Here is a 25741-nt window from a genome sequence, read left to right on the forward strand (position 1 = left end):
GTGCTTACATTTCTATTGTCATACTTCGGCTCTGTCCACCACTTTATGACCCTCTGTTGTGAGCAGAATGGCGTCCTTTAGCTGTAGCAACTGAACAAAGATTGACCAGGATTGTCCAGTATCCCTCTGCATCACCCTGGGTGCCCTTACAAGTGCTCAGTTAACAGATGGAATAACACAGGCTTATTTTCCTAACTCAGGGAAGACCTTTCCTTCACTGCCCCCTCCTACATACTCCCCCTGCTCTTCCCCTCTTCTCTCATGCTTGTCATCTCTCTTCATCTGTACTCAACAGCCCACACCACTGTTTCCCCCATTTGCTGTCCAAAAAGAGCCTTGTCTGTAAAATCCATCTCTCTCTCTGAGAGTTGCCTAATCACCCCCCCTCTCTTTCCATGTCTGTGTTGTGCATCAATACATTGTCAGTGTTCATTTGGCCTTTAAATAGATACATTTATTTCGAAATGCAGCTCTGAAAAGAATTTGCTTTAGGAGAGGGCAGTAAGAGGAGGAGGATATGGAAGAAGGAGGCTGTTAAAACCACAATACTAAGCCTCCATTCATCATATGGGTGTTTGTATCCTATCCATCGGTCTCCTAACTGCCCACTGATTAACCAAGGGCGAAGTAAAAAAAAAAATAATTGGTGAAAGAATAGCCTTTCTAATGCCCTTTTCCGACTTAACTGCCCCTGTCCAACTTCCTGTTCACAATATACACTTCCAGAAAGTTGTGTGAATGGGTAACCTGCCCAACCAAGCACATTTTAGCGCACTGAGATAGTGAATGTGTTGGTGTGTTTGTGTGGACAGAGGCTGCGTGCCTGTTTGTATCCTGTTCCACATGGTGTCCTAAGGAAGCTGATGACTAAGCGCTCTCAGGCACTCTTATCAGCCGACACCTGATGGAAGACTTACTGGACTTAACACCGCAGCTTAACTCTGCTTCACAGAAACCTGCTTTCATTCAGCTACAGGAATAACCTAAGCTTCCCATCTGCTGAATGTGTGTGTGCAGTCAAACTTAGGTTGAGACAGCCTCTTGAAAATGTCACATAGCTTGGCTGTCTCCTGAGAGCCTTTACCCTTTCCACTGCAAGTTCATGTGTGAGGGGAAGAAGACAAGCGTAAATAAAAAGTTTGAACATATACACATGCTCATATGCGCGCGCGCACACACACACACACACACACACACACACACACACACACACACACACACACACACACACACACACACACACACCAACACCCACACACGCACATTCGGCCTTAAATGCTTGGTTAAAGGCTTGGGTGACTAGCTTGGTTTTATGGCTTTGCTGTATAGTATTGCTGAGTGTGGGGATTTGTCAGCCCAGGACTCGTGTTGGATTTGAACAGAAGGGCTTTAGGATGGCCTGGCAGGGTGATTGTTAGCTAAATTCCTTTACTGAGTAGGATGGACCTCCCGAGCACCCCCCTCCAGCCCGCTAGCCCCCTGCCCAGCCAGACCCATTGTGCAGGGGCCAGGGACAGGGGCTACATACAGGGCACCAGGCTGAGCCATTGTGGGGTAGATGAGGGGAGGGCTATGGGATTATAGGGCTGCCTTTTAGTCCTACACCCACTGCAGCTGCCTTAGTTCAACACAGGCACACAGAGAGGGGCAAAACAGGGGCAAAGTTAGCTCTGAAAGCTTCTCCTGCACCCCCTTCTTCTCTTGTGTCTCTTCCGCATCCCTTCACCCCCTCCTGTCCCCTTTCGATTTGTCAGGTCATGTTAGCTTCGTGCTGGCTTGGACTGGGCAAGCCAAAGGAGGAGGGAGGGCGAGGGAGACAGGGAGAGAGACACAGACAAAGATCCTATACACTTAACCTCACTGAGTCCTGTATTTAAGTCCTGACCTGCTCGGCTGAGACACTGCACATTATCCACTGGTAGGCCTTACTCATCTCTTGTCTCACACTCGGAGGTTTGGTGTGACACACGTGCACCGTAACTCAACAAATGCCCCAGCGACGCAGCACAGCGCAATGCTGTCTAGCAAACCCAGCCAGGCACATCAGGTGCCCTTTCATTGTCGACAAGGAGAGTGAGATGGAGAGAGAGAGAATGCAAATGAAGTTTAAAAGTCATTGAAGAGCCTGTGTCCCTGCAGGGCTGTCAATGCCCTTTCACTGGCTGTCAAATGCGCATACTGGCTCTGATTTCATTGTTTACTTTAGTTTGTATTTGATAAGTTGGTAGATGTGTGTTTTGGGGTTGGACTGGAGAGCTTTTTTGTTTTTCCAAATATGTCAGGTTTCCTAGTTTTTTAGCCAAACTGTATTCCGGAGTGCTTCCTCATGGAGCTGTTGACCGCTGGACACTGTGCCACCGGTCCCTAAATACTTGTCTTTGATGGGTCAGATGGATATGGAGCTTCTGGTCTATTTTGATGGAGTTATATCCATCCATTTTAGCCACCAACCAGCCAATGAAAGAAATAATTTTCACATGCTTAATGTGCAGTGATCACTTGGTGGCAATTTGTAAAATGTCAAAATGCTATGGGAAAATTTTGAGCCTGTCCACTGACTCACTTCTGTGGCCACAAATTCATATTTTGTCACCTGATTTTGAATACTACAGTAGTTATTGTCACGTTTTAACTTTGCCCATATTATTTCAACCTAGAATGGAGACAGAGGCTTCAAAAAGAACAGACAGTAATACTTGAGGAAACCAGGCCTGACTTTGCTGCAATGTGATTTTCTTTCCTCCTCTTCTTCTCTTTCTCTCTCTCTCTCTCTCTGTCCACCCCTCCTTCTTTCCCCTGGTTCCCTGGGTGCTGAGCAAACACAATGTTCTCTCTGCAAGATCACAAGACTTATCAAGGCAAACAAACAAACAACAGCACTAAGACAACTGCAAATGAAGGCCAATCTTTATACAATCAATAACAGGAGAAGCGCCCTTAATCTCCCCCTGTGTCCTGCACACTGCAGCCCTCCTCCCTTCTTCTCTACCTCCATCCTCTGCCTCTCCTCCTCCAACCACCCACTCCTGGTGCACTCCCTATCTCAGTCCTTGCTGTGTTGCTGGGCTGAGCTCAAAGGCAAGGAAAACTGACTTACGCATCGATTATTCATAGATCACCCCTTCTCTCTCTCTCTCTCTCTCTCTCTGTTTTTCTCTGGCATTCTCTGCAGTACTCGGTGTATTTACAGGGCCTGTGTCAAAGTCTTCAGAGAGGAGAGTTTGGAAATGGAAAAATGTGCTGATCATGATTGAGTGTTGGTCTGACAAGCAGGCAGGGGATTGGTTAAAAGAGAGGGAAGGAAAAGACTGGCATTTCCTTCCTCTCTGTGTCCTTGAACTGTCTTCTGTTCGATATCTTCCACTGCACGTTTCTAAGAAAAGATCCGTTGCTGCTTAATCATCTGTCTTTATATGTCAAGCAGGGTTGTATATGAGCATGGTTGCTCTCCCTCTCTCTCTCTCATTCATTCCCTATGTCTCTTACCCGCCTTTCTCTGGGTCCTCCAAGGTTATTGTGCTCACGTCAAACCGTAGTCTCTGTAGCCAGGCTCTGGGCCAGTCTGTGTGTCTCTCTATGTGTGTGTGTGTGTGCATGTGTTGTGTGTATAGTCTGTCCTTCTTAGCCAGCCCTAATAATAGCCCTACTGTCATAAACATAGTCTGGAGATCCCTGTGGCCAGCTGTGTCCGGCCCAGTCGCCCAGGGCTCCGGTAGTGACGCTGATGAATGGCCACACACACACACACACACACACACACACACACACACACACACACACACACACACACACCAAGTTTGGGGTAGCTCCAAGCACATTCCCAGACAAGCAAAGGCCAAGACCTCCTACAGCACCACCAAACTGCCCTTTATGCTTTGCGTGTCTGCATTTATTCTTATCTATATATGAGGTGTCTTAGTAAATTTTGATACACTGATGAAATAAAGAAAGAATTTAAACTGAGACTCTCTAAAGACAAATTGTACCAGACCAAACAGATTTTGTATGTAGACATGTATTGGCTTTGTGCCATTTCATTGTGTACAGCCATATTTCGACACAGCCGAGAGGTGGTTTCGCTTTTGGCTAGCCAGAGCAGGGGAGTAGGGGGAAGAGAGAGGAGCGGAGAGGGACCAAAGCCTTATGGCAGCGTATATGGATGTCACATGGAGCTGAGGCCGTGGAACAATGGCTCTAATGTAGGAGCAACCCCCCTCTGATATACCCCCTGTTTTCTGGAGAAGACATGCTGCCCTCACACACAGCACACATAGCATCTGGATGCACACACGTACATTTGTATCAGGACAGAGCATATTGGCAGGAAGTGGAAAAAACCCAGTCTGTCTATGTGGACAGACTGGGTTTCTTTTCAGCTAACTCTGTGTCACTATTCACACCCTTTCTGTTCTCAAAAAGCAGCAACGAGGCTGCTTCATGGCAGTTTAGTTCTTTAGTATTCACTGCCAAACAGTGGTGAATATATATAGTGGGAGAAAAGGCTCTGCACTGCTCGATACGATAAGCAAATGAAGGAAAGAGGTAAATTAAGCCCACACAGAGTCCGGAATTCATTCCGATGGGGGGGGGGGCACGATCGATTCGGAAAACCGCCACCTACGGCTGATCCTTTACCCTCCACCCTCTTCTTCCCTCCTTTTTTCTATCCCCCCTCACCCCTGGGTGAGGAATTCCTTAACCCCCGCACCACCACCACCACCCCCCTCTTCCCTCCTGATTCCCCTTCTTCACACTGCCCCACCTAGCTGTCTCTGGGGAGACATGGGGCAAGAACTAGAGAAGGGAAGAGGAGGAGGGTCCTCTGTGTGCGTGTGTGTGTTGTGGGGGGGGGCGTGTTGGGTCAATGAGCTGAGAGTTGGAAGCTACAGACACAATAAAGGAAAAAAAAATAGAAGAAAAAACCCAATCTCTCCCCGTCTCTCTCTCCGCTTACAATTTCCATTCGCTTGCATTTTCTATTGAAAGCCAATAGCGTTGTCCTGGGCCCGAGATGGATGGCTGCACTAGAGCTAAGGTTTAATCAATAGGTCTTTTTAATTTGCCATCGATCCACGTTAAAAGCTACTGCGGTTGTTGCTGCTGCTACCGTGTGTGTGCGTGCTTGCACCTGTGAGTGCGTGCTTGTGTGCAGCTGTGTGTTTGTGTGCGCGTACACGTGCATGGATGCACACATTGTGTACGTGTTTTTGTGTGAACACATGATGTACTCGAATGTGGATTTGAGTGTGTGTGTGTGTGTGTGTGTGTGTGTGTGTGTGTGTGTGTGTGTGTGTGTGTGTGTGTTTTGGTGTGCAGCAGAGGCAGAGATGGCCGCTGTGCTTCGGTTTATTGACATTCTAGCCCATTATTTAATTATTTAATTCCCAGACAGATACTAATGGAACTGGCTAATAGATTGCGGTTGCTTTCCCTCCCTTCCAAGCTCCTGAATATACGTACAAATGGAATTAGGCTTGACTTGGTCACTGTAGGGAAGCATTCAGAGTGCGATGCAAGGCCTCTCCCTCGAGCCTGGATTCTCCTATAGGCACATCAACAGCTAAAAATGCACTTAGTAGCACACCCAGTCACCGAGGCATGTCATCTGCAATTATATGTGCAGATGCCACAGGCAGCTATCACAGAGTGTCGTTGGGCCGTGTTTGTATGTTTTTGGCCTTGCTATTGGTTCTCAAGGAGATTCAGGTTGAAGGAGGTCTCTCCACTCAGCGATAAGGGGATGAAATACCACTGAGGGGGCTAATGATGCTCATTGGGGGAGGTTAAGCACCAGATTCCAGGGTTACATTGTGTGTATTGTGTGTGTGTGTGTGTGTGTGTGTGTGTGTGTGTGTGTGTGTGTGTGTGTGTGTGTGTGTGTGTGTGTGTGTGTGTGTGTGTGTGTGTGTGCGTGAGCCAAGGGAATGATCCTAGTATGTCTTAGAATTATCATCAAGTCTGTGGGGCTTTATCTGCTGCCTGCTGAACACACGCGCACAGATATTGACATCCTTCTCAAGCCTGTCAGTGTAAATTCTGTTAACTGCAAGTAAACTAGTCCTCATGCAAACAGAAATGCCTGACTGACCATCTCTCCCCTCCCTTGTCCTTTGTCCAGGTGACCGTATGCGTCAGACCGAGAACCGTGCAACTCGCTGTAAGGTGGAACGCCTGCAGCTATTGATGCAGCAGAAGCGTCTGCGCAGGAAGGCGAGGAGGGACCAGCGCGGTCCTTACCAGTGGCTGCCCAACCGCAAGGCCGGACGCAGCAACAGCAACAGCAGCATGTCCAGCGAGGGCTCCTTGGACCTGGACTTTGACGATTCAGTGTGGAAACCCGACGTCAAGGCCGACTTGAAGTCTGAGTTTGTCATGGCCTGAACCGTGTGATCCCTCTTGCAGGGGGATAGACTCAAAGATGTGGAAAGCATTGATTGGGATTTACTTAAAGATATATTTTGAGGGAGTTGATTGGCAGGAGGGGACACAGAACTGTGCAAGGATATCTTGTGCAAAGAGGAAATCAAAGTTGTCCTTGAAAAAAAAGGCTCCCTGCAGACTTCAATCCCATTCTGTCCTTCACAGTTGACCTTGTGAAAAACAGCAACAGAACTTCTTGTCATGCTTGGATTTGGACAGGCAACAACCATACTGAACGGTGTACAAGACTTTTTAGGGTATGATCACAGAGACCATACCTGAACACGAGCATAGCAGAATTCAGTGGGTGGTGGTGGTGGTGGTATTTTCACTTTTTTTTTTTTTTTTTCTAAGATTTGTTTTTTAAAGCGCACTCTGGACAGCAATGAAGAGATCCACACTGGACTTATTAACAGGACAGGAGCACCAGAGGCCTCAGTGTTTCCTAATCACAAGAAAGGCAGACTGCCGAACTATTGGATTATTCCAACGGGCATTCTTATCGATCTCAAAACTCACCAACCAGAGTCCAGTTTTTACCTGTTACGGGGTGGTTAAACTTTTTTCTTTTTTCCATTTTGAAACATATTATATTTTATAAACAAAAAATATGTAGCATTGTTCACAAAGCATTCAGGTTTTCATATAACAGTTCAAAGTAGTTGTTGATTTGCACATTTTCTTGATTTATAACAGCTGGTCAAAGTGTGCAAGAAGAAGGAGGTGGGGCCTGAAATAGAATAAAAAATGAAAATGGAAGTATTGATATCAACCTCAGTGACATAGGGTATCGATAGGAATGATTAATGAATAAACAAAAAGAATTAATATTAACAGAAAGTGCTTTAGAGGATTTTAAAATCTTTAAAATGTATATGGAAAAAAAATCTATTTTTATTTCTCTTCCTATCTGCTGTTTTCAAAAAACAGCAGCCCTCTGTGGCTTTAGTCAAGTTGTTGACTACCAACAAATACATCCATTCAATCATTCATTAGCTCATTCATGAATTATAGTCGTCTAGCCACAACAAATGATACGGAAAGAATTTTCATCCAGCCCACCTCATGTCTCACAGGCCTGAATGGACTTGAGGGTTTGTATTAGTTTGTGTACATAAATGTGACAATTGGCAAAGGCTTATGAGGGTGTGTGTATGTTTGACTTTAGCGTAAACTGATTTAGAATATCCCATGTTTTTGTCCGAGTTGTGTTCTCCCATTTGGCCCCATAGTTTCTCAAAATCAACAAGGTCAGCTGCAGTGAATTTATGGGTCACTACTTTGTATCATCACAGGATAAAACTTCAAATTTAAAGTTAGTTCCCAGTTCAAGGCCCATTTGATGTCTACCTTTACCACATGTCCTCATAATAATGACTATTTTTTTATTGGCAAAGGGGACAAGACGTGGGATCTGTATCCAGCATCATTATCTAGTGCCTCCACCAGTACATCCATTGACATATCAGGTTAGGCCTTTCACAATTTTGCTGCTACATATGGGGACTTCAAATGAAAAAAAAAAAAAAAAAAGCGGGAGGGAAAATGAATTTTCTTTGCATGCGGAAGTGTGAAATTACACTGATCTTTTTTCTATTGATGGAAGAAAAAAAAAGAAACTGGTGCTGTGGGAATGAAGGTTAACAACATGCATGAATTTGTGAAGAAAATAAACAATGCTGCTTTTGTTGGTTAGGTTTTCGTAACTTTTATTTTTCAATGTTAGAACAACAGTGTCCTGCTAAAGTATTATGACGCAAAACCAAAACAGATGAAGTTAAGTGTGGACTCACGTCTTGCTCAGCACTGAACATTCCTGTTGTGTGACAATGAAGATGATGATGAGCAAAGAGCAGCTGACTCTCTCTCTACTCCCTGAACACTGGTTTTACCCCCCATGACTCTCAAGGACCCAGACAGCCTACAAACTGTTGAGACACCTCCCCTCCAGGCGCCAGCCTGAACACCAACTGAGGCTCGCGTGGACGTGTTTTCCCAGGGAAACAATAGGCCAGCGGATTTACAGTACTGTCCGTCAAACCTACTCGAGAGAAGCATCTGTCTGGCGTCTGTCTCTTTATCTGTCTCTATGTCTGTCTGATCGATCGACCACCCTACCACAATTGCACTCCCAGAGATTGCAGTGAGAGATTACCTTTTTGGTGAACCTCATCTTTTTTTTAAGTGGCCTTACCTTTCACTAAAAAATGAGACACTTGGGGACAATGGGGGCGGGAATGTTTTTTTTTGTTTGTTTTTTAAACTTTATGTGTGTATCGTTATCGGACTTGTCATCAAGGCGCCATTTTTGTCACTGAGGACACTGGGCATCTGTTGTTTAGTGCTTTTAGCTGGTGGAGTCTCTATTATGTCAAGGCTTATGTGCCTTAAAAATGTTGCCCTTGCAGTGTCAGTGTCAGATTTAAGCTTGTTTTCATTGGTTGATACACACGACTGTAGTATTCGCAGCAATGAGAGTCGTAGATTTTAGGGATAAAGCTTGTTTGAGTGAATCAAATACTATTCAACAAGTCGCTGTTGTTCCTCAAATACTGTCTTTGTCCCATTTCTTCATCGTATTGCCATGCTTGTTGGTCTCCTTTGTCCGCACCTCACATCCCTCTTAACTCAGTCCTCCCACCAACAAGCTGCAAAAAGCTACAAATCTGTGTAACTTATGTTAACCAAGGAAGTTTACACCAGAGTACTTAGATGGCAACAAACAGCCCTAATTCAGAATAAGAAAGGTCCTCTGAGGACTCCAGACTACATGCACTTCCTGTTTCCTTGGAATCAACATAAATAAAGGACAGTTTATCCCCTGCCCCTCCCAAATTTAATTTAATTTTTTTTTTTTGTATATGTATGAAATATACTCTGTGTGTGCCTCACTTCTGTGTGAAACTCAAAAAGATGAAACAAAACAAAAAAGATGACAAAAGCATTACAGAGAGGGTAAAAAACAGTATGCTGGTGGAACTCTGATCACGTCATTTAAGTTGCCTGTTCTTTCTTGTAGCCAACTATTGAAAATAACAGGATTCAAGAATACAATTTACAATGTTCTAGCTCTAGACCGGTGTAGCACATGTGTGACTGTATTAATTTATGAAACCAAAATGGTAACTGTGAATTATGTATTTCTTTGTGCATTTTTTTTTAAAAAGCGGGGGTGAAGGTTGTCGGGACATGGCAGCAGCTGATGTCCGAAAAAAACTTTTTGTTTTTGGTGGAATATAATGGAAACAACAATATGTTTCCAAAAAAGAGAAAAAAAGGAAAAAAAAAAAAAAAAGGAAAAAACGGAAAAAAAATGAAAAAATATATGAATATATTTTTTTTCTTAAGCAATACATTTCAGTGTGACTTGTGATAGAACATTTTTCTTTTTTTAGGTAATAAAGAAAAAAAACAAAATGAGTACATCAGGTTGTCTCTGTGAGTATTCATTACTGACCCATTCAGTAACATTGCATGGAAGCTGATATTCAGTCTAATATTTCATGTGAGAATCTATGTCATGAGGTAACATGGTATGAGAAGCATGTAAAAAAGTGCTTTGGAATTGTATTGATAAGACATTACCTTACCCTATATCAAAAGCTAATGTAATTGATGATTGGACTGAACCATCTCAGCTGGCTGAGGGATGGACATGGATGGATTAGTGAAACAGCCCACCAAGCACAGGTCCAGAGGCACAAGGGGTCAGTGGGCCCCTAAGCCAGAGCCTCTGTATTTACATTTTTCATTGAAAAGTCAAAGAGCTCAGTCTAAATAGTCATCGTATTTTCTTGCTCCTATTCTGGATACAAGTCCGTTAATAATAAACAGCCCAAATAAACTCAGATCAGATATATATTTTTAGTACCTATTATATCTTTGCAGAATACTGAAGTTCGGGTGCAGTTTTCAACCAACTGCTAAAGATTAGACTTTTTGTTAACCTGCAAAATGTTGCTGAAAGGACCCAGGGTCCAAGGGTGTGTGTGTGTGTGTGTGTGTGTCTGTGGGCGGAGAGAGGTTTGAAGGAGGGCGGGCAGTTCAGAGAGAGAGCCAACAGAAATATTCTCCACATCTGTGAGTGCAGCCCGGCTCAAGATGAGACAGAATATGAAAGTGGAGTGACAGATTGGAGAAGGAGAAGGAGCCGTGCCTCATGTGAAGCCTGCTTCCTGACACATGTGATTAGTGCAAAAGGTGTTTTGAAGCAGCACTTGTAGCTCCCTGGTCTTAGTTCCAGCGAGGCTGAGAACAGAGCTTGACTCGGAGCATCAGGAAATAACTGAAATAGGATCGAACATGAAAGGACAAAGCTACAGAATGTGGCTGTCAAAGCATTGCTTAGATAGCGCTCCATAACACAGCATACATACTTAGAGAGGCTGCAACATAGCATGATGCATGATGACAGACATCTGCTTCTGTGCTTTAGTTTGAGTTGCTGTAGTGACGATGAGTAAACATTAGGCTTGTTTAAAAATTAAATTGAATTAACTCTTATTTACACAAAAACTGACATATTACACATCTCTTAACAAGGCAAAAAATTACTTTAGCTAAAAGCCTTGGACTTGTATCTCTTGATATTTACCACACGAATTGTCAGTGATTCCAGATTAAAAAGCCATGTCTCCCAGCCAAAGAGGCCAGGCACCTTCTGTTGTTTACACCTTAAGACTTATAATGGCCAAGGACTAGAAATGTGTCCTTTGGTCTTTTCTTATGCCTGGCCTCCCTTCCTCTTTCTGCAGAGACAATTCCGGTAACGAAAGCCTCCCACTCAGTGACCTTCTGTACATAAGCAAACACTTCTCTCTGTCTGTGGCCTGTGGTGAACGCAGGGCAGCAATGTTTGATAAGAGAAGGCTGATGAAAGGAGAATATCGATGAGAGCTCATTCATGGATTAGCTCATCAATAGCCGATGGTCATGCATTTCCCTGAAACCGCAGGGATAGATAGAGGGAAATTCTAAATATAGGGCTATTTTATCAGCTTCCATCCTGATAAGGTAAACCCAAACTCTCTAAGGTTAATTTAACATCTGTCACTTTGCTATTCAACCTGGTTCAGTATTGGGTAGCAGCTTCTGTCCAAAGCCATAAAAGAATATTTTTAACATTGAAAGCTTTTTTGGCATTGAGCTACACACAAGGATATCTGATTTTGAATCCCAACACAGATATGGACTGAAATGCGGAGTTAAATATAAATAATCTAAAATAAGACAAATAGAACAGCTATGCTAATTTCATTCTGAAACAGAAAACTTCACATTCCACTTCATCTTATATTTGTTTATGTTTTACTTATAATCATGTTTTTAATAGGGACAACCTGCACCACCCAACCCAATTTTACAAGGCTGGTGATATTCTCAATTGTCTAATTTTCAGTAAATGAAATGTAAACATAAGAATGAACAGTGCATTACACTGTATCTCAGTACTTCTGACTTTCCTACCCTATCTGTTGCTCTCATACCCAAGCTCAGTTGTTCCTACTAAGGATGTTAATCTTAAACAAAGGGTCAAATATATAGTTTCCTGTTCAAAAGGGGTCAGTAATTTCCTAAAAACCGTTGGGCACTTTTAGTTTTCAGCAAACATTACTCAAACAGAAGTGATAAGTGCATTTTTTGGGGACTACTTTCAACTGTGGATTAATACACATTTGTTGCTCTAATAAGTTTTTACAGCGGCAGGACGATGTATGTTGAATTGACTCAAATTATATCACGACCACTAACAATTCTCGATTCTGATTGGCTGAAAGACTGTGGATTAACTGGACATTATAATCAGACACCTTTTAATGTACGTGTCGGTTCTAAATTAATGCACCAATATTAAACTATAGGTGAAGACAGCAAAACTCAGAATTAGCGGCAGAGCTTGGAGCTATGTTTATTTGTGTAACCACCACCACCAAAATTAACAACAAACAACAACAAAACGATAGAGCTTTGTCTTGCGTGGTTCTTAGCCTGCACGACGCTCATCTGAAGGAACCGGTTGGTGCAATAGTGTGGTTCATTAACGTGTTTTTAACAGTTTTTGGACAACAACAGAGCTCTATGACACAGAGAAAAAAAATATACACAGGCAATTCTTGTAAGTAGGATGAATTCATTGTTGTTTGTGGTCTTTTCACGGGATTTACTGACAATAAGAAAAGTACAGAATACCAAATGCCATTGTGTGGAAGTGGGGATGTTTTTTTGTTTTTTTGAAAAACTTTTTTCTTGAATCATGAAATTTGAAAACCTAAGACAAAATATGGCAAAAAAAATAGAGAAAGAACCAAACTTTAAAATGCCAGTATGCTACTTTGATGAGAAGGTTACTACCTCTATTAGTCAGTTAGGTAAGACTCAAACAAAACAAACTCCAAGGGAGAATGCTGATACATATTCACAATGAACATTGCAAGTATAACAGACTCATCTTGTACTGATTCGGATTCTGCTCTTTTTGACTGTTTACTGTTTTCAGATTTACATTTTACTGGATATAACATGAGCAGCAAACTTATAACTTCTCACACCTTCCAGTCATACTGCAACTATCAAGAGCCCCTTCTGAGAAGTCACTGCCTATTTCTGACTGCATCTGACTGTCAGTCTCAGCCTCCACACTTATCTGCTGCTTTCTGCAAGCTTGCTGTATGTGGATGTAACTGACTTTAGAGACAGTAAAGAACAGACAGAGAGAGAGAGCGAGAGAGAGACAGAGGCAGACAGAGAGAGAGAGAGAAGAGGGAGCGAGAGGCTCAGCTGCCACCGCAAACTGAAACCCTGTGGCTCTGGGATTGAGAGGAGTTCCGCTAGGTTGGGGTTTCACACGTCGTTGTGTGATCTAAGATAAGACACGCTCAGCTGTATCCTCCCTTCACTTAAACACACACACACAAACACACACACACACACACACACACACACACACACACACGAGCGTAACGGAAAATATTCCAGGATGTCACGCTGTAAGAACGCAAGTATCGTATACCCTCTTATCATAATGAAAGTTCATAGCATATACGGTGTGTGTAATTATTTGTTTGTTTGTGTGTGTATGGGCTGCATGTATTTTGTGCATCTTGTGAGCACTGTTTCAAAACCACTGAAAGATGGATCTATTTATTGTAATGCAAAAAATTGTGTGTTTTCCCTGTGTATTTCAGAACCAAAGCCCCACAGATTGCAGAGACAGATTACCTTTTAAAGGAACCCTCTGTTTTTCCCGTGGTTTTACCCTGGACACTTGAGGATATTAAAGAAATAGTTTGTTATTTTGGGAAATACCTTCATTAACTTTCCTCCCAGGAGTTACATTAGAAAATTTATACCACTGTCCGGTATGGCTGTACAGTAAATAAGAAGCTACATGCAGGAGACTGTCTGAAGTTAACTAAATCCGACTACCAGTAGCTCTACAGTTCACCAATTAATTTTACATCTCGTTTCTTTAAACCATACAAAAACTTTGCTGTAAAAACTAAGCTACCTGGCTGCTGGCTGTAGGCTAGCTTCATATTTACACAGCTATTATCGGTGTAAATTTTAAGGCTAAAAATGACTTTTTAATTTTCAAAGCATGTGTTCCTCAAAAACTTCCATTTCCACTCTTTTAATATTTTGGGTTTTTTTTTTTTTTTTTTTGCATTTTGATCTCTTGTTTAAATAGATGCTTTTGTCACTTCACAAAAGGACAACAAAGAGCAAATGTTAACCAAGGAACAAAACAAAACCTCTTTTCTCTGACGAAATCCCCATCTGCACAACACAGTTATGAAACAAACTCACTGAAGATGCATTTTCTTCAGGTCCGGGCATACACATCAGATTTCAGCCTTACAGTCTCCTCCTCTTCAAGACCCAGGGCTGTTCACATGGTCAGCAGGGACCTTGTTGTCTTTTGTCTATTCTTGTTTGTTCCCTGCACAGTTGAAAGAGAAAAATGGCTTTTTGATTGAAACATTACCTGATGGATATTTATGCAGCTGTGAGGCTGTGAAGAGAACCTTTGATATCTTTTTCAGGCTCCACACACACACACACACACACACACACACACACACACACACACACACACACACACACACACACACACACACACACACAAAGTTCATCTGTAAAACCCTGAACAACCCATCGACGGGCCATTGCAGGACAAGTGAACACACACATGCATATATTACACTCTAAAGGGTTCAGCTGTCTATCTCCATCAGTGTGGAGCCGACCTCGGAGCCTGACCTTGTGACCTGAGGGGTAATGGCACAGGGGTCATGGTTAAAATAAACTCTGGAAACTGAGGTAAACAGGATGTGTACACCCACCCAGACATATGGCACTCACTAATCAAAAACCACTAAGCTGGGGGAAAAACAAGTGGAAATCATCTCTGTGGAAGCTACAGGCACAAGATATTAGTACAAACCTACTGTACTGTAATATGAATGGATCACGCTGCTTAGCAACGAAATCAGCTCCTAGAGCTCGGAGTGTTCTCTCATCAAATGTACTGTAATTTATTTTAAGACTGAGACAAATACTTGTGAGAGGGAATTATAAATGTCAAGGTATTACATACAGAGAGTGGAGTTCCCTGTCACAGACAGCCATGATGATAATGACACAGTTCAAGTAGATCTGTTGGTTTCTTATCTGGCATATACCTAGCATTACGGCCTCCACTTATCTTACGAAGACCAGCATGTCTGTACTTTTCCAATATTACAATTAAGAGTGAACACATTGCAGTTTTTGTGCTTCAAACCGTTCGTGCGCCAATCTTGAATTTTTTTGTTTTCAGTCCTGGAAACTGGCAGATAACATGTATCAATGTATTATATTGTCAGTAGACGTGAACGCTGTGGTAGCGGTTGCTACGAGCAGTTAACATTTTTCACAAAAATAAAAATAAGAACAAAAAAAGCAGAGAGGTGTTATTTTTGTGAGTCAACTGACATCAGCTTGTTCAGCCATATCTCGTCCACGTTTGACACATTTTCTGTCGCTCTTCCACCTACTAAGCTTTGATTGCCCGACTGTTTCTCCAACCAGGGAAAGTATCTGTTAATGGGCAGAACACCAGAGTGTTTGAATTGCTGAACAAATCGGAGATGTGGGCAGCGATTCAGATGTCTGGCACCAGGCTACATGAAAGTTTGCAATTATTTTTGGTGTACGGTTTCAGTTTTTACTCTCCTTATCATTACTGCAAAAAATTTTGAGATTGAGCTTCAAAGTTCATTCTTGACTATAGAAACGGTAGTCGACAGAATACTGTCGCCTCAGGGTCCATTTAGCAGGTGTTCTGGGGCTTTTGATCATATGTCATGATATTCACCAGCAGATGGAGATTGCCCAGTTTTCATAGAATTAGAGATCTTCAAATTTCCACTCTTTGAGCACTTCAGTAGCTTCTAGTAAATAACTTTAAGTGAAATTTGAACATCTGCACTTTCATGAAGACTCCATCTGCTATGGAAGATCACATGAAATGATAAAAAGCTCCAGAACAGCTGGACCTTGAAGTTAGACCTTTGTCAATATTCACGTTTTTTGTGTAACTGAAATTTATTTTGGTCTGTAAGTAATTATACAAATAATTTTGGATACAATAACGTAGCAGGTTACTCTCATTTTTATTTTACTGCTCATGATTAAAATGTGGATCGCTGCATCTTTTGTGATATTGCAGTGGTGCCCTCAAACTTTCTACTTCATTGTTTCCTTTTGTGGCTGTCTCTGTGTGTGGACATCCGCATGCTGTGCGTGTGAGTGTTACTGTTGCTTACAGTTTTAGCACTTGGGAGGTTTCTTGCAACTGTCGTATGTCAAATGCTCTCTCTGTCGGTGTCCTCCATCTCTCTCTTTCATCTGAGAAGAAAATCAGGTACCTTTCAACAGTTGCTCCAGTGACCTTTGGCAGCTGTGGGGGTGAAATCGGCTGAGCTTCCTTCACCTCCTCCTAGCTCTCTTGCTCTTTCTTAGCACATGACACAAGAGCATTTCACAGCATATCTCAGCACAAAAGGGCCCTGACAGTACAAACATCAACCCTGTTTAATATATAATTATACACTGCAGCCTGGTGTGGCAGTAAACAGCAACCCAGGGATATTAATGTTGAACTGGCCTTCACAGTCCAGTATTAACAAAGTACAAACCTGGTCTCAGTTGGGAGCCTTACCTACAGTAGATACTCAGGCTTGTTGCCTAATTAGGCCTGTGTCTGAGTTAATTATGAGAGGAGTACTGTTGCTGCTCCGCGCTGACCGTGCTTCCTGTACAAACGATCTGATTTCTCATGCTAAGCACTCAATGAAAAGGGCAGGCCAGCGGTTTGGATGCTCTCCAACAGGCACTCACAGCAGCCAGAGCTGGTAGGGCACGAGGGCAGAAGGGAGGGAGAGATAGAAGGAGTCAGAGAGCGAGGCAGATAGATGTACATTTTTGCATCCTCCTGCCCGCCATCTACACTCACCTCCTTGACCCCTCACGCCCCACTTATTCAGCCACCTTGCCATCCTTCCACCCTTGGCCCCCATTAGTGAATGTGGTGCTATGAGTTATGGAATGGTTTTACAGTGTGCTGAAACAGCTGAGGTCATGGATACAGACAGAGTGTATGCAGACCTGTGTGCTGAATGTAAATGAGTTTGGACTTTCTCCAGCCGGGAGCTGAGCTGAGCTGTGCATGGTCTTGTCTGCCCCTCCCTCCGAGACTCCAGGCATGGCAGGGATCCTGCTAATCAGCCCAAAGTATGTGGGACAGTAGTCAGCTTTTAGAAAAGGACATAGATCCTTCCCTCTTCAACACAAATTAAGGATGCTTTTTGGCAGCTATCTCTCAGTCAGTCCCCCCCCCTTTTTTGTTGCCTTGCAGAGCATATAGCGAGGAAACACCGTTTCTATGTGTGGGTTTAACATAGTTTCCACTGAGAAAAGGTGAATTTCAAACCTCCTACAAAGAGAGACAAGCTCAACTGCAGGAGGGACAGAAAAAATGGCAAGTGAAGGAGCAGAGCTCTAAAAAGGCTTGTTTATGTGGCGCGATCTTGTTAGCAACAGAAAAATAGATTGCTCTCATGCTGTGTGGAACAGTGTAATGCCGTGTAGCCCCAGCGTAATTAACATTAAGATCAAATAACAGGCTCCAACCTACCTTTCACTGCTTTATATTTTATCCTTTGCTCCACAGTCCCTTGAAATCCCGTGTCAAGTAGCATACACATTTACATTCCATTTAACTGTAATTGGAGATAATTGTGTGCAAATGGCTGCAGTTTTGTATGCCTGAAAGGGAGCATTGCACAGGGCTATGTGTTTGTGTGAACAGTGTGCATGCGTGTGTGTACCGACTGCGTGTATGTGTGTGTGGATACCGTTAATGGTATTTATTTGACTTTGGGGGAAGCCCTGTGCCCATTGTTCATAAAACCCCATATATGGTAATGTAAACACAGTGCTTCGTAACTCCTCTGGGGTGTGCACACAAAAATGAATGAACACAGGAAGACCCACTCTGGCAGGAAGTGGCAACTGCTGCCATGGTAACAAACTGAAACCCGAAGCAGCGAGGGAGAGAGCCTCGCCTTTCTCACTGTCTTGACGTCATTTCTAGTACACTACGAGTAAAAGGCAGCAGCTGCAGAGCACACGCAGGCAAACAAAAAAAAAAAAAATACTGGGAACTTTTGAACACTTACAGAAAAATGACGAGAGACCTGACAAATGTTTTGCCAGCATTGTTCTCTCAAAAAAAATCACTGGACTGGAATATACCCATATGTTCACCACTATCACACAATGATTTAAAAGCAGCACAGACAGCATTAAGAGTAATAACAGCACATTATCAAAAGTGTGACTGATGAATATGCAAATGTTCTCTGCGAAAACGGGAGAAATGGAGGAAGAGTGGCATGCATTAGGGATGGAGCAAAAAAAAAAAGTCACGTTGTCAGATTTTTAGGTCATGGCTCAAATAGAGTATGTCATAGCCCTTGCTGCCTTGGGCTGAAACATTTAATTTATTAATTTAACAATCTCTGCAGGAAAACATTTTTTTGAAATTATTTATAGCAGTAACCACCAAGAAAGTAGCCTTTCTTCTATGTTTTGCTTCTCTTATTCACTCTGCTGACCCATTTAGGTTGTACAGTCATTGTCGCTACAAATATAAATAGAATTCGATAAAGAAAGTCTACAAAACAGAGCCACCGACTATCCAAGCAGATGATTTGTTGCCAGTCAAAGAGTAAAGCGTCCTGGGCCAAGGAAACGACTCCCTCACGGCCTGGCTGATCTTTCCCGCACCTTTCTCCCCCTTGCCATCTAATTAAAAACTCTGCCTCGGTACAGATTTATCCAGCTCCGTCTCTACAACAGTCCCTCACTCATTAGCTGCAGCCTTATCCTTTTTAATTAGCTCTTGCTTCTTAAAGCTGTTGCTATATATTAGAATTGAGATTTAAAAAAAGGTGGGGGTCAGATTTCATTTGGCCCTAAAGACTAAATCCATAGACAACAAACCTCTTTTAAATGGGCGAAGGAGAGGGGATACAAGTGTGTGTGTATGTGTGTGTTGGTGAGGGGGCTTATAGAGGATAAGGCACGTGCAAGAGGATAGGGGGGCTCGGAGGAGGTTCGTATGCATGCACATAGGGGAGGTTGGGGTAAACCCTGAGCCAAGCCAACCCTGAGCCAAGCCAACCCTGAGCCAAGCCACCCCCCCCCCCCCCCCACCACCCCCCCACCCCCCCACATCGTCCCTCTTTTTCCAACAGCACTCTGAAAGGCGAGGGACAGGTGCTAGTGCCTCATGGGTTTTAAGCTCCTCAGAAATTGTCTTCCACTTATTAGCCCCTTGCACAGCCCCCCCACACACACACACACACAGTGATGGATTGTTATTCTGTGTCTGTCAGTGGTTATGATTTATGATGGTAAATCTCTCAGAAGAGCCATACGTTGAAACATCTGTGTGTGTTGCAGTCTGTAGGATTCTGAGGTGTCAGCAGTTGTGTTGCCAAATTGTGCTTTTGTTGGAGCCATTTTACCTAATCTGTTGGGTCACTGGTAGTCAAAGGACAGTACTATATAAGTTTGGAACATTTGCAGTAGGTTTAAATGTTAGGGTCAGTGAACCAAAGGTCACGTACTCAATATTATTGCTAGCGATCTGGGGGATTTTAACAACCTAAGAATGATCTGTACAGCAATTACATACAAAGAACCCATGAAATTTTCTTTTTTTTTTAAGCATGATTCTTCAAACATGATTGTTGTTAGCCAGGACCAACTAAATAAAGGGTTATATTTCTACCAGTGTATTTAATTTTAGACATGTCATTAAGAGCACCACATATAGAGAGATAGACACTATCACCAAACAGTTAAATGAATAAATATAACAAGAAAATATATATAATTTGCGGATTTTATTTGTATCAAGCACTTCTTTGAAGAGTGGTGTTAAGAAGCCCACTGAACAGCTAGATAGAACAAACTCAAGGACAAGCGAATCAGATATCTGATTCAGTGTATCAGCAGCCATGTCTCCTACAAAATATGATTATGTGCTGCTCATTTCCTTTGCTAAAATATGCTTTAGAGGAAATGTAATTGCTACCTTGATTATGTTCAATGGCAACCGTTTTTTTTCCCCGTCCAGGAAGTACTTAATGAAGCACAGAGGTATCGAGAAGAAGATTGGCATACAACTTGTTTTTTCTTTTCAATATTAAATCTGTGTAAAAATGTCAATGATTATTTCTTCAGTATTTAATGCAAATTGGGGACTTTCCCTAACTGTAAAAAAAAGTTTTATTGTGGCTCAAACGTCAGTCACTGATTTCAAAATCCAGTGCTTTGAAAGTGGCATTGGTATTTAAAAAAAAAAGTATGAAAACAGGGGTTGGCAAGGCTATAAGAGTTTTAAAATCTGGTGTTCAGGTAAAGTACAGAACTTGTCATTTTTTATTTCTCTATTAATGATGTCATTTATGTGTCAAGGTTGTCCAGAAACAAAGTAGCCATGAGTGACACATCACCAGCCCTCCAACAGATACCACTGAGTGTGATCCAATTGTCCATGGTGGGATCAGTGGATCATCCAGGCCCCTCCTGCTATGCTGCTCTCCCTCCCTCCTCCCCCAAAACAGTGTGGGGCCACTGGTACAACAGGGGGAGATGATCAATAGGGATTTTGTGTGTTTGATTGTCTGTGTGCGTATATGTTTGTCTGCGATGGTCGTTTGGTGTCTGTGTGCGTATGTGTGTGTTTCCATCTGTGTGTGTGTTTAAGTAATTTGGGGAGGGGTTGGAGGGGGAGAGGTGTCCTTTAGCTCAGTGCTATGGTTGTGACTGATAGGGTAGCAGGCCCCAGTGTGTGGGGGCTCAGGGGAATGGCTCTGTATTGGCGGACTCTGTAGAGAGGCTTTCTGTTCCCCCATCGATCCCAACATGTCAATTAGACAGACTCAAATAAATGTGCCCTCAGCCTCAGCAGGCCGGCTCTATGCAGAGCCTCCCATGTAAACGACACCCACACATCAGCCCCCGTGTCACCGGAGCCGGAGCGATACCAAAGGGCCTTCTGAGTTAGAATTGACCGAGAGCTTTTCCGCTGCACAGATTGTTTTTCAATTTGACCCCGGCCTTTGCTCATGAGCAGTCAGACAATGTGAGTGACACTGCAGACACAAATTACCCTTAATGTCTTAGACTTTCTCTTTGGTTTCTCTGAAAACCAGCTGCAGTTTACAAAAACGAAAACAGAGGAGCAGTGTGCCCGATGCTTGTTTTTGTTTTGAGAAAAAATTGATAATTTGCTGAATAATTGCATGAAACCAAGGTTATTTACTCTTGTGAAAAAGACTTTCGATAACATTTCAGAGGAAAGTGCACAGAGGTGTTTTGCTGCAAAATCTCAGGTTATTTCAACCGCTGTGAGTGTAAATTACACAGTACTGCAAAAGATAAAAGGCTTTTATTGGAGTAGTTTTTCATGCTTGATTAGCTGAACATTTAGAAGAGTTCAAATAGATTTGTATGCTAATATTGGTAACATCATCACAGAGCAAAATAGATCACAGACGTTTACTTTCAAAGAACAAGTCTGATATTTTGGAAAATAAGCTTATTTGGTTTTTGGCAGAGTTACATGAGAAGACTGATACCACTCACAGGCCTGTATGGTCAGTGTGTATCTAGTGCCAGCAGACGGTTAGCTTAGCTTAGCATAAAGACTGGAAACAGGAGGAAACAGCTAGCCTGGATCTGACTGAAGGTAACAAAATCCACCTACCAGCACCTCTAAAACTTCTGAATTATACACATTTTATTTATTTTTTGTTCAGTATGTCCAAAAATCAAAGTTTAAAAACCACAATTTGCTGTTTTACTCAGGATTATATGACGCAGTACTTTTTAGCTGGGAGCAGCTGCAGGAAACCAGCTGCCAAGAAATAGTTTAACAAATGAGACATAACATGTCAATCAGAGCTTTAGTTTGCTAGTAGGTGGATTTTGTTAGGCTACCAATTGACAGAGCCAGTTTAGCTGTTTCCCCGTTTCCAGTCTTTGTGCTCAGCTAAGCTAACCAGCTGCTGACTGTAGCTTCATATTTAATCCTCTCATCTAACTTTCCACGAGAGAGCGAATAAGTGTATATAATGATTTGCCTTGAAGCCAATTTTGAAACACACAGGCATGAACATACAGAGACACACACTGACACAAATAGACATTTGAAGAACCTGGATGAGACCATTAAATTGGCTGTGTCCAAACAAGCCCACCATTATAGAGACAGATTGGGGTTGAAGCCTCTTGAAGATAATGACAGGGAGAAGTGAGTGACCCTCTGACTGGAGGTGATAAACGATACTACCTCCGTCTCTTCCCCTCTCTCCATCACCCCTCCTGCTCCATGTTCACTCCTCTCCATCATCCCTCTAAACTCATCTCTTCACGCCTTCTTCCCCTGAGCAGACAACCCTGTGAGAGGACACCCCACCCTCCTCCCACCCCCTACTCTCTACCCCGTCGTACTGATCAGTAGGATTTACTGTGCACTCATCCACAGTTCTCAGCCAGTCACAAACTCCCTCTGGATCGATCCAGGTCGAATTCAATTTGTAAGATATTATGTATTGATCCATGTGCTCCATCCTGCCCCCCACCAACATCCTCTGTGAAGCCCTGGCAGGTGCTCATTGACCCACATGCACAAGTCCTTGGATCATCATCATCACACAAGTGTGGCAGCCTGAACTAGTATTACAGTTGGTGGCCTTAGGCCTATAGAGGTGACCCTCCATTACATCTGCTGCCCAAGATCTTCTACACAAAACGTGTAACATTGTAAAATAGAAATCAGCTTCTGATGAAGGTGGTGCTTTGGTTGAAAAACAAAAAAAAACAAAAGACCCAGAATCTGTTGTGACAGCTTTGTCAATGTTCAAGAGCCCTGTTTTATGAGGGCCTCGTTATTTTATGAGGGCCCCGTTATTTTTCAGCCTTTGGTAAAGGCTGAGAAATAACCTAAATGGAAAACAGATTCGTTTTGCGTCATTTTTGCAAATTTATCTTGCACGTTTTTTATGGAGAAGAGATAACCAGTCCCCCCAATGCTTCCACTAAAAATCATGTGCTGTCATTTAGCTTAGCCAACAGGCTCTAAATCTTTCAGATCAATAGCTGTTCCCTAGTATCTCCATCAAACCCACAAGTAAATAATTCAGATGAGATAGTTAAGCCCCTTAGAATATAAATTATGGGGGGAAAAAATCCTCATTGTGATTTGGACTTGGGATTTACGGGCATAACAGTAAATGTGGTGAACCAGGGGGAAACAGGAATCAATGGTTAAATCAGCGCAGGTTAAATCAATGACTGCTTTGACTGGATAAATTGAGATCTGAAAAGCTTTTATGACTTTCCTATCACATTAACATCAAATATACAAGAGGCCCAACAACTTTCCCATTAGGCAGATTGCGGTGTTACAGTGTTGTCAAAACAAAACGGCAGCCATACATTCAACCCAGTGCCTAAACATACACATGTCAGTGGTGGAAAAAACTCTGATTCTACCAAATGTATTATGGTGCACCACAAATGAATGACACGTAAACAGAGGGGCACATGGCTGCCACAGATAAGAGAAATAAGGTCACATGCTAACTGGGGAGAAAGCGCTATGCCAAGGTGAGCAATGGTTATGACATTTCACAAACTAGGCTAATTCCCCAGAAATTTTAGAAGGGGCATGTTGCACATTATTGCATCACGATGGTGATCATGTTCAAAACATATCAGTCACTCTTTTTTTCCTTTGTAGCTCTGTTTTTTTCTTGTCCTTTTTCAAAGAGGCATAAGCCGTCGCAACAAGCACATACCGAAATTACCGCGCTTCATTCTCCACATTCTCAAACAAAGCTCGAAAAGTGGACAGCCGCTGAAGTTACTGAATGGAAAAAGCAGAAATCAAACGCAAAAAGCAGAAAAAAAGCAAAAATCAAACGCGATTTAAATTCTTATCTCTTCAAGACTCTGCCCAGGAATCCTTTGTATCAAACGGAGGACATGAGGGACCCTGTGCACGCATGTGTCTACTTGAGTGGGTAGCAATGCATCAACGCGTGTGCTGTATGTGTGTATATGGGCTTGAGAGAGAGAGAAAGAGGCAATCACAAGAGTCCCTGTGGGGTGAGTGTAGGACGGCACTGTGGAGTTTCCTCGTCAGCATGTGGGATTCCCTCTGTTTACCCCTCCACTTCCTGTCCCAGCAAGGAAGCATGAAACACTCTCCGTCTCCCCTGGCAGGAAACACGATCCCATTCTGCTTTGTGACTCACAACATGACCTTCAGCCAAACCCTCCTCACATGACAGTTTTAGAAGAGCCCAGGGGGAAATTTAAATGCTCTAACAATACAAACATGCATGCCAACAGTATATTTATATGTCTCTTTTAGTGTAGTGTATGTCTTTTGCCAAGGCCCTTTAACAATTGCACATTGCTCTGGGATAAATTTAGCCACTGCAGAAAAAAAAATCACAAACACTGATCTCACAGTCACTTGTTCATTTCAAAAACACAAGCTTGCATGGGCTAAAGATAGCAGTGGCTCTTGGTTTGAAAACGTCTCCAGAACGATGCAGCGCTCTTGTAAACTTACTGGTTGGCATAAAAGTGCTGCATTTACACTGTGCCGAGTGTGGATCTTAGTGAAATCTGATGACAACAGTGGCAACTTTTCTTTTATGCAATTAGATTTCTCACCTCCTCTGTTCTAAACAGGTAATATGCAAGATTGCTCTGAAGTACGAAAGCTCACCTCTGAGCTTGTTACTTAAGAAAAAATGGCTCATTCAAGCTGTGAGCATATTGAAAAAATGAGTATATGCCAATCAGAATTTATCAGTGTCCTATTTAGAGATCCCTACGATAACTATAACTTATGATTCAGCAGGGTCTAAAATGTTGCATTCAGATTGATAATTGCAATAGATTTGATTTTACTGTAATCTTACCCACAAACCCTCACTATGTGATGACAGGATGATGATCAAATTTATCACGAGGAACGTTATTATTGACCCCTGTGTTCATCCTAGCCATTGTTTATGGCCTTGATGGGACTGGAGCTCCTTCAACCCCTGATAACTGGCCAGCCTTGAACGGCTCCACATTTCTCAGTAAACAGCGTATAGTGTAATAGGCAGGCGGAGAAGCCAGTTGTACAGTACAGTAAGTCTGCAAAAGCCCTTTGTACTTTAAAAAATACCTTAGATAGAACACACTTGATGAGAAACTCAAGTTGGAATGAAACACATTTGGGTCCACTTCAAACATCATCCACTACATCCACGATTCAGCTACAGACTGAACACCTGGACACATAAAGAAATGTGGATTTAACTATCAGTGAGCACGGAAACCTGAAATTAATCTTCTATAAGCTAGAAAAACAGTTCCAGAAGCAGTTTGAATTTCTCAAAATTGTGAAGAGAGTTCAATTGTAACGCACTGAACACAGTGATAGCGAGGGCACTGACTCATAAAGCTTACTGTTACAAGCAACCCAGATGTATGCAGCTCATTAAGGACCTAATGAAAAAGTCTCTGTACAGCATCAGTATTTGTAGATTCCTAAGCTACTGGAAAGCCTTAAAACATAAATTATTACAAAGTCCTTGTTAATCACATAAAAATACATTTTATTACTCCTAGGGAGTGGTACTTTGTTAAACTTCGTGTAACATAAAGCCCCCGATTGTGGCAATTGGCAAACTGGGAT

General features: G+C 42.6%; 1 protein-coding gene across 1 annotated transcript in view; it reads left to right on the plus strand.

Moving 5' to 3' along the window:
• The window catches only part of midn (midnolin), a 29802-nt gene extending 20087 nt beyond the window's left edge, over window positions 1–9715 (plus strand). The window contains exon 8 of the mRNA XM_040128682.1: window positions 6119–9715. Within this exon, the coding sequence (XP_039984616.1) occupies window positions 6119–6381 (263 nt within the window). The 3' untranslated portion in view covers window positions 6382–9715. The remainder of the gene's footprint in view (window positions 1–6118) is intronic.
• Window positions 9716–25741: the final 16026 nt, after the last annotated feature.

The sequence above is a fragment of the Xiphias gladius genome, chromosome 6 (genome assembly GCF_016859285.1).
Source record: "Xiphias gladius isolate SHS-SW01 ecotype Sanya breed wild chromosome 6, ASM1685928v1, whole genome shotgun sequence".
NCBI classification, from domain to species: Eukaryota; Metazoa; Chordata; class Actinopteri; order Istiophoriformes; family Xiphiidae; genus Xiphias; species Xiphias gladius.